The sequence below is a fragment of the Sapajus apella genome, unplaced genomic scaffold, assembly GCF_009761245.1.
Source record: "Sapajus apella isolate SASKATOON/1434 unplaced genomic scaffold, GSC_monkey_1.0 scaffold23, whole genome shotgun sequence".
Classification (NCBI taxonomy): domain Eukaryota; kingdom Metazoa; phylum Chordata; class Mammalia; order Primates; family Cebidae; genus Sapajus; species Sapajus apella.
In genome coordinates, this window is record NW_022436963.1 from 19690692 (window position 1) to 19703622 (window position 12931).

A 12931-nucleotide genomic window follows, 5' to 3' on the forward strand; every position below is an offset into this window, starting at 1 on the left:
AAGTAAGAAAAGCATAGAAGGAAAGCCTAAGGGCAGAGAGATGTCTGGATATTTAAACCATTCTGCTTTTAAGTCAGCAATCTCATCCCTCTAGTGAATACTGGATAGAGAGAGAATTTTAATGTGCTCCTGCTTCACTGAAGGGTTTACTCCGTCCCATTTTAATGTTAATCCTCTGTGACATTATCATATGTCATTTGGCTTCTTTGTTGTGAGACTCACACATGATGGTGGAGACTCATCTTTGGAACATGGGGGATGGAAGGGAGTGAGTATCTAAAGAACAAGGGTCCTGATTCAGAGTAAAAACAGCCAACCGAAAAGCATCGTGAAACACGCACCTGGCTGACATTTTGAGGATTCTGAATGGGAAAAGCCCAGGTGGATTTGGGAAGAGCTAACACAGGAAGGAGCTACAGAAATAACTGGTGTTGGCGCAAAAATCATTTTTCAATCAAGACGTTAAGGAAAATGTAGAGTTTCTTGATTTGCATTGAGCAAATCTAGTCACTGGTTCTATAAAATTTTATCAGGACATGTGTGCTGTAAATATTTAATAAATACACTAAATTCATTGCCAGCTTCCTATTGTGGTCATTCTTGATATCCCCCTGAAAATTAGGGCTGTTTTATCAGAGGCTCAAGTTTTGATAGTTCTGCCCACGCCAAATACACTAAAAAGTAACCACAACCCATATCAACTATACTCTCAATGGTAAAGAAATATTTTCATCTCATATTACTCTTGACTTTTATTTTTGCAACTTTTCTTTTGTACTTTCACTCAATTCACTTTTTCTTTTGCCAGGCCTTTGAAATTCTTCAAGGCCCTAGGCTAGGGGATAAACCCTAATGCTGGGTGAATAAATTGGCCTTTCTGGGAAGCATGCCTCAGTCATTCTGAAGAACATTAAGGCATTTTGTCCCCTTCACTGAATAGAAATAGTTCAAGGTCTATGCTCTGCAAAAACTAACATCACGAAAGTTCCTCAAGACCCAAAAATTAAGTGTAGGGGGCAACGAAATACTTCTCCTTCGTCCTCTGAAATTTTGATGAAAAATCAATTGTCAAAAAGCAGATTAATAAAAGACATACAAACTTATTAATGTGTACATGAGAGACAATCACAGTGATTACACAAACCCCCTAATGCGGTATAAAAGCTTATATACCATCTTGAAGTTACATAAAAAGTGGGGACTCAGTGCATGGTCCAAAACAGGTTATGATGGTAAATCAGGTTATATGGCAAGGCAGGTTAGGGGAGGGATAGAAGAGGAGGCCTGGATAGCAAAGTTGGCCTCGCAGGTGGCAGCCCTCAGAGAAACAAAAGGTGGTAAATATTTCTTTTAGGCGTTTAAAAGTATCAGATTCTCAGTTATTCTTTCCTAGACCGGACAACGGGGGCTTCAGAGAAACTTGGTTGTATCAGTGCAGATTTTCTCTATAGATGCAAATCCCCACCATGAAAGAAAAGTTTTCTGGGCTACTGCTGTTTGCTGGCTCTCTGAACAGCCATCTCATACAATGTCAAAGAAGTGTATTTTGAGATAAAATATTTTTATTTCCTTCATAAGTCTTCCTCTTCCATATGCTGTCATCATAAAAAAAATTTTATTTTAATTGCCTGTGGGATCTTCCTGTCCACTGCACAGACAAATGCTAATTCACTGAGACCGTAACATGGCAGTAAAGAAGGAGTTTAATTAGCACAAGGCTGGTCACATGGGAAACCTGGAGTTATCACTCAAATCAGTCTCCCTGACCTCTTGGAGGTTAGGATTTTTCAAGGGTAGTTTGGCCAGCAGGGGGCTAGGGAAAGGGGAATGTTGATTGTTCGCGGATGAAATCATAGAGGTGTGGCAAACGGACCTGATATGCTAAGTCAACCTCCAGGTAGGGACCACGGGACTGGATGTATCATGAGTGCGTGGGTCTGAAGGGAGTCGGTTGCTAGAATGGGGAAGTCTGTAAAACATCTCAAACAGTCAATTTTAGGTTCTACAGTAGGGATGTTATCTACAGGAATAACTGGAAAAGTTACAAATTTTATAGCCTCCGGAACAATAGCTGATTATCATTTAACTACTTCCGCATTTTAACAGAATTCAGCCCCCCTCATAGCCCTAACTGTTGCCTTTCTTTAGTTTTACAAATGTAGTTTACCTGTGAGAAGTGTTATTGTTATCCTTGCCTTAAGTTTAAACTAAATTCCTCCAAAAATTAGCTTGGCCTATGTCCAAGAATGACCAAAGATAGCTTGTATGTTAGAAGCAAGATGGAGTCAGTTATGTTAGGTTTCTCTTACTGTCATAATTTTGAAAAGGCATTCTCAATCTCCAACAAGATGCTGCTTGATGAAACCAGATAACATAATTATATTTGCATTATAAGACATGTAAATTAGAATCTTATTTTTCTTAATAGAGTTTTCTTAGCTAGTCATGGAAGATTGAAGAGGACTTAGCGTGCTTCCGAGAACATGAAAATCTGCAGAGGGACATAACGTCAGTGTTCAGTTTGTTTGGATGAATTGCAAACACAGTTGTTTCCTGTTTTTGCACAGCCTCCATAGTGATTGGGAAATGGTGGTGTGAGATGGAGCCTTGCCTAGAAGGAGAAGAATGTAAGACACTCCCTGACAATTCTGGATGGATGTGCGCAACAGGCAACAAAATTAAGACCACGAGAGTAAGTGCACTTATTTCAAATGTATTTTTGCATGTTACAAACTGTGTTATTCGAGTTTGTGCTGTGCAAGCAGCATCCACAGAAGCTTTGCACAGGAGAGAAGAAAGATTCTCCTGTGACAGGAGGCATTCTTAACTATGCAGATCAGTGTCCATCCATGAATGAGATGTTAGAGATTGAACTTAACTGTTCCACACTGAGCAGTTTAGTGTTTCTGTCACAGACTCATAAATTAACCTGGGTTTCCATAGCCAGAGGGGAGAGGAATTGTGAGGTAATTATTCAGATAATTCATCAAACATCTATAGTGCTCAGAATGATAATCAAATAAAGGTCCTCCCTAATTCATCCAGATGGTTTGCTGAAAGGATCTGCATTTAAGTACACATACAAAAGCCATTTCTAATGGTTCTTTAGAAGAGTGTGATGATCTTCCAGAGAACTGAAAAGGGTTTTAGGGAGTGAAAACTCATTTTTGAATTTCTCTGGTTAAATCAGGAGTGATCTTCTAAATAAATAACAACCTTCAGGGTGGGGTAATCCCACCTATCAGAATTGGTGCCCTAGCTAGACAGACTTTAACCCTATAGTTACTGGACAGCCTTGGAATCCTAAAGGGGCATGGATAGGGGATGCTCACGATAGTAACTATGCATCACTAACAAAAACCTTGTCAATATTTTGACAACAAGTATGGTCATATATATGCATGTATATCAATTGAGTATCAGCCCTGTTCTTGCTCTCTTTCTGTCTTTGTCTGTCTCTCTCTCTCTCTCTCTCTCTCTCTCTGTGTGTGTGTGTGTGTGTGTGCATGCATGCATGTGTGTTTTTTAATTTACAGGAATATTTTTTTGAGAGACAAGGGTCTCACTATGTCACCCAGGCTGGAGTACAGTAGTGTGATTATAGCTCACTGCAGCCTCTAACTCCTGGCCTCAAGTGATCACCTTACTTCAGCCTCCCAAAGTGCTGGGATTACAGGCATGAGCCACCATACCCAGCCTATGGGGTATTTTTTAAAGCAAGCTCCATCAGTTACAATTCCTAGTATGCTGAACTTTTATTCTACCAAAAGGCTGACTTATTTGAAAGGATGTCTCTATTTCTCACCTCTTAGTATTAATCTTGACTTACTCTTCTTTCTCAGCATAATCTTTTCAATAAATAAAATTAGTTCTTATGTCTTTGTGATGCAGAAAACAAAACCATGCTACATAATACTATATAAAACATATCTTTCACATATAAAATAAGTGAAGGCATTTTGTATATCAAATTTACCAGCCTGGCCGGGCACAGTGGCTCAAGCCTGTAATCCCAGCACTTCGGGAGGCCAAGGCGGGTGGATCACAAGGTCCGGGGTTTAAGACCAGACTGACCAACATGGTGAAACCCTGTCTTTACTAAAAAATACAAAAATTAGCTGGGCATGGTGGCTCGTGCCTGTAATCCCAGCTACTTGGGAGACGGAGGTAGGAGAATTGCTTGAACCAGGACTGGGAGGCAGAGGTTGCAGTGAGCCGAGATGGCGCCACTGCACTCCAGCCTGGGCTATAGAGCGAGACTCCATCTCAAAAAAAAAAAAAAAAAAAAATTTACCTGCCTATTTTGACCACATTGACCAGGAGGAAATGGCCATACATTTCCAGCCTGTGACTAGGAAGGACCTCTGATCCACCCTCACTTGCGAACATGCATCTGTCTGTGCCTGAGTAGCTTAATGTGGATTATCCTGTTACATTGTAATGAAACACCTACAAAAGACATTATTCAGAAATGAGCCTGGTTCATGCGACTTACCTACAGAAACCATTTTAATTAGCTAGTGGAAGATGGATATTAGGTTTCCCTTTGGTTACCTTTTGCCTAAAAATGGTTTTTCCAAATAATTTGAAGTTGCCCTCACTAATTAGTTTAAGCTATTCTGAATTATGGCTGGTATAACTGGAATCTAACCACCTTTGTTTTAAACACATTGTTGACATATTTCCTGCCAGATCTCTTTTCTCTAGTCTAAATAACTGATTGCTCTTTATTTTTTATAGATATATATTTTATTGCATTTTAGGTTCTGGGGTACATGTAAAGAACATGTAGGATTGTTGCATAGGTACATATGTGGCAATGTGGTTTGCTGCCTCCATCCCCATCACCTATATCTGGCATTTCTCCCCATGTTATCCCTCCCCAACTCCCTACCCGGCACTCTCCCTCCCCTAGTCCCCACCAACAGAACACAGTGTGTGATGCTCCCCTCCTTGTGTCCATGTGTTCTCATTGTTCAACACCCACCTATGAGTGAGGACATGTGGTGTTTGATTTTCTGTTCTTGTGTCAGTTTGCTGAGAATGATGGTTTCCAGGTTCATCCATGTCCCTACAAAGGACACGAACTCATCATTTTTTATGGCTGCATAGTATTCCATGGTGTATATGTGCCACATTTTCCCTGTCCAGTCTATCATTGATGGGCATTTGGGTTGGTTCCAGATCTTTGCTATTGTAAACAGTGCCTCAATGAACATTCGTGTGCACGTGTCCTTATAATAGAACGATTTATAATCCTTTGGATATATACCCAGTAATGGGATTGCTGGGTCAAATGGAATTTCTGTTTCTAGGTTCTTGAGGAATTGCCACACTGTCTTCCACAGTGGTTGAACTAATTTACACTCTCACCAACAGTGTAAAAGTGTTCCTATTTCTCCACATCCTCTCCAGCATCTGTTGTCTCCAGATTTTTTAATGATTGCCATTCTAACTGGCGTGAGATGGTATCTCAATGTAGTTTTGATTTGTATTTCTCTAATGACCAGTGATGTGAGCATTTTTTCATGTTTGTTGGCCTCATATATGTCTTCTTTTGAAAAGTGTTTGTTCATATCCTTTGCCTACTTTGAATGGGTTTGTTTTCTTCTTGTAAATCTGTTTTAGTTCTTTGTAGAGTTTGGATATAAGTCCTTTGTCAGATGGGTAGATTGCAAAAATTTTTTCCCATTCTGTTCGTTGCCAGTTCACTCTAATGATTGTTTCCTTTGCTGTACAGAAGCTCTGGGGTTTAATTGGATCCCATTTGTCTATTTTGGCTTTTGTTGCCCGTGCTTTTGGTGTTTTAGCCATGAAGTCCTTGCCCATGCCTAGGTTTTGCCTAGGTTTTCTTCTAAGGTTTTTATGGTGTTAGGTCTTATGTTTAAGTATTTAATCCATCTGGAGTTAATTTGGTGTAAGGTGTCAGGAAGGAGTCCAGTCTCTGCTTTCTGCACATGGCTAGCCAGTTTTCCCTACATCATTTATTGCTCTTTATTGAAGTCAAATGTTGCTTGCATGGTGTCTCCAGATCTGAAACACAGTAAAGGAAAGTAATTCAAGTCAGGATTTAAATATGTGAAATTCCAAGAGTACCAACTAGGCGACTCTTTGGAAGATAGAATATAAACTAAAAAAAGAGAGAGAGAGAAAAAAAAAAACAGAACAAATTGTTAATACTATTTTTTTTGAGACCAGTATAACTTGCTTTTATTTGGCCTCTGTAGAGTACATTTTAAAACCATCAAGCAAGTTGCAGATGCACCCTAGACATTTTCTGACAACACAGAAGTATTGTGCAGAATCTGATCACAGTAACAGAGGCTGGAGCACACCATTTGCTACCGCCTTAGGTGGGCTGAGTTCAAACCAAACAGTTGAATGGACAAGTTAAATAAATCGCCATTGCAATTTGTTTGAAAGCAGAGGATGTACCTGTTCTGACGTGTGCATCCATTTTAAGTAAGGCAATAGGAGGCTACTGTACAGTCATGTGAGCTGCACATCAGTCAGCTGAGAATTCTCAAGTCTGTCCTTAGAAAAGGAAAAAGAGGACATTGGAAAAGCAGTACTTTTTAGACCTTCAGAGGACTCAAATGTTCCTACTGACATACGTCCTCCCTCATCCCTCCTTCTCAAGAAATTCACAATGAACTAAGCACTTTTAAACACAAAAGGTACTAATTAAGTCCAGATGATATATATGGGAGCCATCTATTCTGTGTAAATGATGTGTCAACACCAGTCCTTACATCATGTGCTCTGAAAACACACCTTATGTATTTTTCTCTATCAGAGCACAAATATGACAAATAGGCTTACTTCAAATATTGAGTCTAACAATTTAACTTTAAAAATGGTTTAATTCACAGATCTTTAATTATTACAAGTCACATATTTTCATTGTTTTGCTGTTATCAATGAGGTGAAAAAAAGAAAACTACATCTTTTGTTCTTTTCTGTGTAAGATTATATCAAAGAGAGTTCACTCAGGAAAATAAAAAAGTTGGAGAAACACACTCAGATTGTTAATAGCAACTGAGGGTTTCCTTCATAATATTATTTTAAAAGTAACTTCACTATAAAGATAATCATGAGAAAGCTTCCTGGGACTTCATTGTGTTTCTTATAAAAAAATTGTTCCAAACTTTCATCTTATTTAGGTTGCTTCCAAAATAATCATCCTGAAACAAAATTCTCTTCAAAATGTAGATAAATAATGTTTCAAAGTATGATCTAATTTAAAACTTTATGGTGTTCATTTTTTAAGGCAGGTGAAGAGTAGAAATGTGATGGTTCATCTAAACCACCAGATACCCCAGAACATCTGGACTAGCTCAGGTAACGGACTGTTAGGCCACAGTCTAACAAAAAACCTCAGGAGCAATGGATCTGAGTAACATTATTACCGCAGAAGGAAGGAGAAAATACAGGTGGAATTAGTCAATGCCTTTTCTTTCAGGAGATTTGGAATAACTTCTTAAGAAAGGAAGATTTCTTAAGGCCACGCTATAGAAAGGAAGTATTCACCTTGAAAGATTTTCCAAGACCTAAGCTGGAGTAGAATAAATCTGACAACACACACACTCCAGGGAGAACCTAAGTATGTCTGGGTGAAGTTTCATGGTCAGTTTTTTCCCCCGTGTCTGCTTGATCGTTGCTTCAATTGTTTGAGTAAATCACTTTGTTGGTACTTACAAGCAAGACTAACCACCCAAAATATTGACTGGAGATTTTGTTCTTGCAGTTTTAGATAACTATTTATTTATGTATTTAAACTATATAAAATACATATGTTCGAAAGTTGAGGAGGCTCTATCTTATGTATTCAGGAACATACCTATACCTTGTATATTCACGAACAGTGGCTTAAGTTGGAAAGATAGACTTTCCCTTAGAGATGTAAAAACAAAAAGTATCTGAGATTGGTCTTACTCAATTTAGAGAGTTTATTTTACCAAGGCTATGAATGCATGATCTAGAGGTAAGTCTGTGCCTTCCTCCGAAGATGATTTTGAGGGTTTCAATATTTAAAGGGAAAAAGGTGGATATTGGGGAAAGAAGAAGAAAATTTTTAAAGGTGTGGGTAGATAAGAGACTAACGTTGAATTCTTTTGAGTCTTTGGCCAGGCTTTTACCAAATACACAATTTACATGTGGGAAGAGGGTAGAGGAAGACTAATTTATGCCTTCATCTAGCTTAGTGAATCTGCATTTTTACATCAGAGGATGCAATCAGATATGCATTTGTCTCTGGTGAGCAGAGTGTTAACTTAGAGTTCTCTCCTTTGTACTGCATCTGAGAAAATAAGCTATCAATTTACACTGCCAGGTTAAAATTCAACAGAAAGGCTTTAGGGTAAAGATCTGGGGCTCACAAGGAATTTCCTTGTGGGAAAATTGTGAGGAAGGTATGTGGCTTTTAAAAATATATTTATAGCTAACTTATTTAGGAATAAAATGAGAGGTAGATTTGCCTGACATAATTCCCAGCTTGACTTTCCCTTTGGCTTGGTGATTGTGGAGTCCCTAAAGTTGCTTGTTTTTCAAAGAGAAAATAAGTTTTTGACAATGCTGTAAGAATTTCATCTAAAATCTCAATGTCAGTTATTTGGAGGCAGGAAGAGGAAGAAGATAAAATGAGAAGAAAACCAGTCACTGGAAAAGACAAATTCACAGGTTAAAATGGCAGAACATAATCTGGTGTAATATCCTGGGAAGTAGCAAACCACTCTGGATTTGATTCCTTCTAATATGTGCATGTCTCTCAGACTAGTGAGAAAATCAAGTTAGTACACAATGTAAAGTCAAGTTTTATTCCCTAAAAGGAGGAGGTAGAAGACCTCCGATTGTACAACTAACCACTATAGCCATCTTGTCAAATTGGTGTTTTCTGTGACTGGCCCAACACAAATCCTCCTGCCTTACTCTAAAATCCTTAATTGGACCTCTACCCCAGCCTCAGAACACTCAACTTCTAAAACTACAAAGAAGTAAGAGATAATAAAGAAAAATGCCATATCTCCTAGAACTTTAGAGTAGAGGCTTCAACTCAGTTAGAATTGTTATTTATGCTTGAAATCAGTGGTTCTCTATACATGTGTCCTTTTGAATATTTGAGCTTTTAAGACCCTATTCAAGTGGATTAAAAGACATCTACAGCGACAGAAATGTAATCTTGATTGTCTTTGAACACTGCATCATTGAGTGCAACAGTTTGTCACCGTGCACAGGAACAGTTTCTCATCTGTGTATTCCTACACAGATGTGGTCTAACCTTGGCAATGACCTCACCTCACGCCAGCCCTCCACATCTTACAACAGGCCAACTTGACAAGACCATGGAATAACTTACTCAGTTCAAATTCTCATCAGATAGACACTGGACTGATTACATAATATGCAAGGCCAAGTACAAAATGAAAATGCAGGGCCCTTGTTTAAAAATTACTAATAATCTCAAGATGGCAACAGAAGAATATTAAACCAAGCATGAGACTCTTTCCAGGATACGGCCTTGTGCAGCTCCACAGGTCTCATGCCTAGGAAACCAGTCCTGGATAGGCATTGCTCCAAGAGTCTCACTCCTCCGTAGTGACAACATTAATTTATTGCACTGATAAAAGTATGGTGGCCTATCAATGTGATCTGATTACCATTTCAAAATGAATGCTCTAAACTTTAAGATTTTTGACTTCTGATCACCTGAAAAAAGCAACACCCTAAAGATTCAAGGTGTCCTCATTTTCTGCGTAATCACATTTCTTTGTGCCTTCATTTTGCACTTTTCTCCCTGAAATGTCTGTCTTTCTTTGGTTTCAGATTCACCCAAGAACCTAACAGAGGAATTTATGGTAGTAAAGGAAAACCAACCCTGTGGAAAATACATTTTGAGAATCTCAAACATCTTACACATATACAAGCCAAATGGATTTCTTACTTGCACTTTGACTGGCTACCAGATAATCACAGTGTGTTTACTGTGTGTAAAGAAATATCCTACAATGAGAAGACACGGCGTTTTGGCAACACCATGGAAAGTGGGCTTAAAAAACGGGTTTCTCAGTGAAATTTTTGGGGATCATGAAGAAAGATCAACTATCTTCTAATTTGAATCTATAGTTACTTTGTACCATTTGAAATATATGTATATATATATATAATATTTTGAAATATTATCTATTCTCTTCAAGAAATGAACAGTACCACAGTTTGAGACGGCTGGTATGCCCCTTTGAGTTTTGGATGTTTTGTCTGTTTTGCTTCGTTTTGTTAGTCATTTCTTTTTCTAACGGCAAGGAAGATATGTGCCCTTTTGAGAATTCAAGATGGCACTGACAAGGGAAGGCCAGCTACAGGTGGACTCCTGGAATTTGAGGCATCGTAACTATACTGAATCAAGAACTTTCTTCTGCTTCTACCAGATGGTCCAAGGAAGCACGTCGTCCTGTTTTATTGCTTTCTGCCCTGTGCAATATTAGCATGCAAGCTTGGCTTACATAATCATACTTTATATTCAATTGATATATAATAACCGTTCTAACCTCTTCCAGGAAAATATTTTTAGAACTACTAGCTTTTCCACATATAAGAAAATGAGGATTCTTAAGGGAGCCATTCCACCATGCTATTAAGACTCTGGCAGAGTTATGGGTAGGATATGGATCCCTACATGAATAAGTCCTGTAAATACAATGTCTTAAGGCTTTGTATAGCTGTCCTAGACTGCAGAAATGTCCTCTGATTAAATCCAAAGTCTAGCATCATTAACTACATAGTGCTGTAGCAACAAGTCTTATCATGGCATCTCTTTCTATGTTTGGTTTGCTTTTTCCAAGAGTATTCAGATCTCCTCTGGTGAGATAGGAAGGCTATGAAAGCAATTAGGTTTCAGAATGATCTATGTGACCAAATGTTGGACAGCCCTATTAAAGTGGTAAATAACTTCTTTCTAAACCTACTTGTCTTCTTTATTTGCCATTTATTTTTACTCAGTCAACCTTAACCAAATCCAGAGAATGCCCTGCTCAGAGACTCATAGTCAGCCAGAACTTCTCCCATAAGGTCTTTGTTTCCATTGTGACTACTATTTCCAATGTTAATATTTTGAAAATTAAAAATCCATTATTATAACTGCAGTATTCTCAGTCAGCTAGCTGAAATGTCAGTTCCCATTATTGGGCTTTTGTAATGGTCACTGGAATAATAAATGTGGGGCTAACCCCACCAAAAAATGAATGACACTCTTCTCTTTTTGAGAGTTACTCAGCTAATACTTATAGGAAAGAAATATCTAAAGTTCTAGTTTTCCTTGGGATAGCATAATCATACTTTTAGTTCCAACCATCTTGTAAATGTATCCCTTTTTCTGTAAAACATATTCTCTGTAATGAATATTGTTACGGCCTGTTGAATATTGTTACAGTAGCACATTGGGTCCCACATAGTCTGGACTTTTTAATTTAAACCTCAGGTCAAATTCAGAGGCTCCCCCATCTCTATCAATCAATATAGCTTGGGCCAGTCATGGTGGCTCATGCCTGTAATCCTAGCACTTTGGGAGGCCCAAGCAGGTAGATCACAAGGTCAGTAATTTGAGACCAGCCTGGCCAAGATGGTGAAACCCTGTCTCTACTAAAAATACAAAAATTAGTCAGGTGCAGTTGTGGGTGCCTGTAGTCCCCATTACTCAGGAGGCTGAGGCAGGAGAATCACTTGAACCCAGGAGGTGGAGGTTGCAATGAGCCGAGATTATGCCATTGTACTCCAGCCTGGCCAACAGAGTGAGGCTCCATCTTAAAATATATATATATATCCTGAAGTCTGATTGAACATACAAACACTTTAACCAGATAAACTGATGCTGCATCTTGAAGGCCTATAAAAGCATTCAGAAACAGAAATAGAATCCTGAATGCAAAATCTAGGATTCTCAAACACTTTCACAAAATATTTGACAGAAGGTAGCACAAAATTCACACTAGCAAATCAGAATATTTTGAATTTATGTACCAGATGCAAAATGTGAAAAAAAAAACTTCTATAATCAAATATATTTGGGAAAGATTTTCAAACAAAATAGAGACATTACTGGGGGAATTTTCAGAGCCTTTAATAAACCAAAAAGCACTGTGTATCTTTAAGAAAGACTATAAGAGGGGAAGTCAAGTAAGAAACCTCTAGCTGGTCACATGGCTAGTGGAGTGCACATACCCTGCATAATGGGAACTGTAAAAAATTGCTTCTATGTGAGGATATAATCACTGCATTATCACATCTTCAGTTTTTCAAAAGCACCAGAAATCTAGATTTTACATAAAAATGTTATCATGCCTAAAGTGAGATGAACTAATTCGATTTTTTAAAAGCAGCCGGCATTACTATAGACCCAAATTGTCTGAACATGTGGACTTTACTGTAGGATTAGTGTTCCCTAGGATACTCTTTTAAAAGAATTGATCCTAAATGAAAATCCAATGGGAAGAAAGAAGGCTGTTCTCTTTTGTAAGGCCTCACACTTGCAGACACTTCTCATAACTCACAAAATGTGCTGGTCGCAGTTTTTTCTTTTCTGTAACCAGAGCCTTTAAGTCAATGAAGGAGCTGGTCTAGAGGTCCACATCTGTTCATTCATTTCCCATCGGTCAATTCATGCAATAGTCTTTCTTGGAAAGACCTGGAGAAAAAAATCACAACAGAATCAGGAAACCATCCAATAAGACAGTGCAAATATTTGTAAATGTCGTCAAATTCAATTTGGATTTATCCAAGTCCCTTACACAAATGTGTGAACCATCAAATTGTGTTTAAATTTAACTTGCTTCAGTTTGGGGAATTCAGTAGCTACCATCTGCCTATTGAATCTGCACATTTATGGTGTAAAAACTTATATCACGTATTTCTGGTAATAAAGAGCTCAGTGTGGTATGAC

General features: G+C 38.3%; 1 protein-coding gene across 4 annotated transcripts in view; it reads left to right on the forward strand.

The window, feature by feature from the left end:
- Positions 1 to 10956, forward strand: part of TAFA1 (TAFA chemokine like family member 1) — a 517554-nt gene extending 506598 nt beyond the window's left edge. For all 4 annotated transcript variants that reach the window (XM_032290430.1, XM_032290427.1, XM_032290428.1 and 1 more), the window contains exons 4-5: positions 2568 to 2692; positions 9823 to 10956. In XM_032290430.1, coding sequence (XP_032146321.1) covers positions 2568 to 2692; positions 9823 to 9840 — 143 coding nt within the window. In that variant the 3' untranslated portion in view covers positions 9841 to 10956. The remainder of the gene's footprint in view (positions 1 to 2567; positions 2693 to 9822) is intronic.
- Positions 10957 to 12931: the final 1975 nt, after the last annotated feature.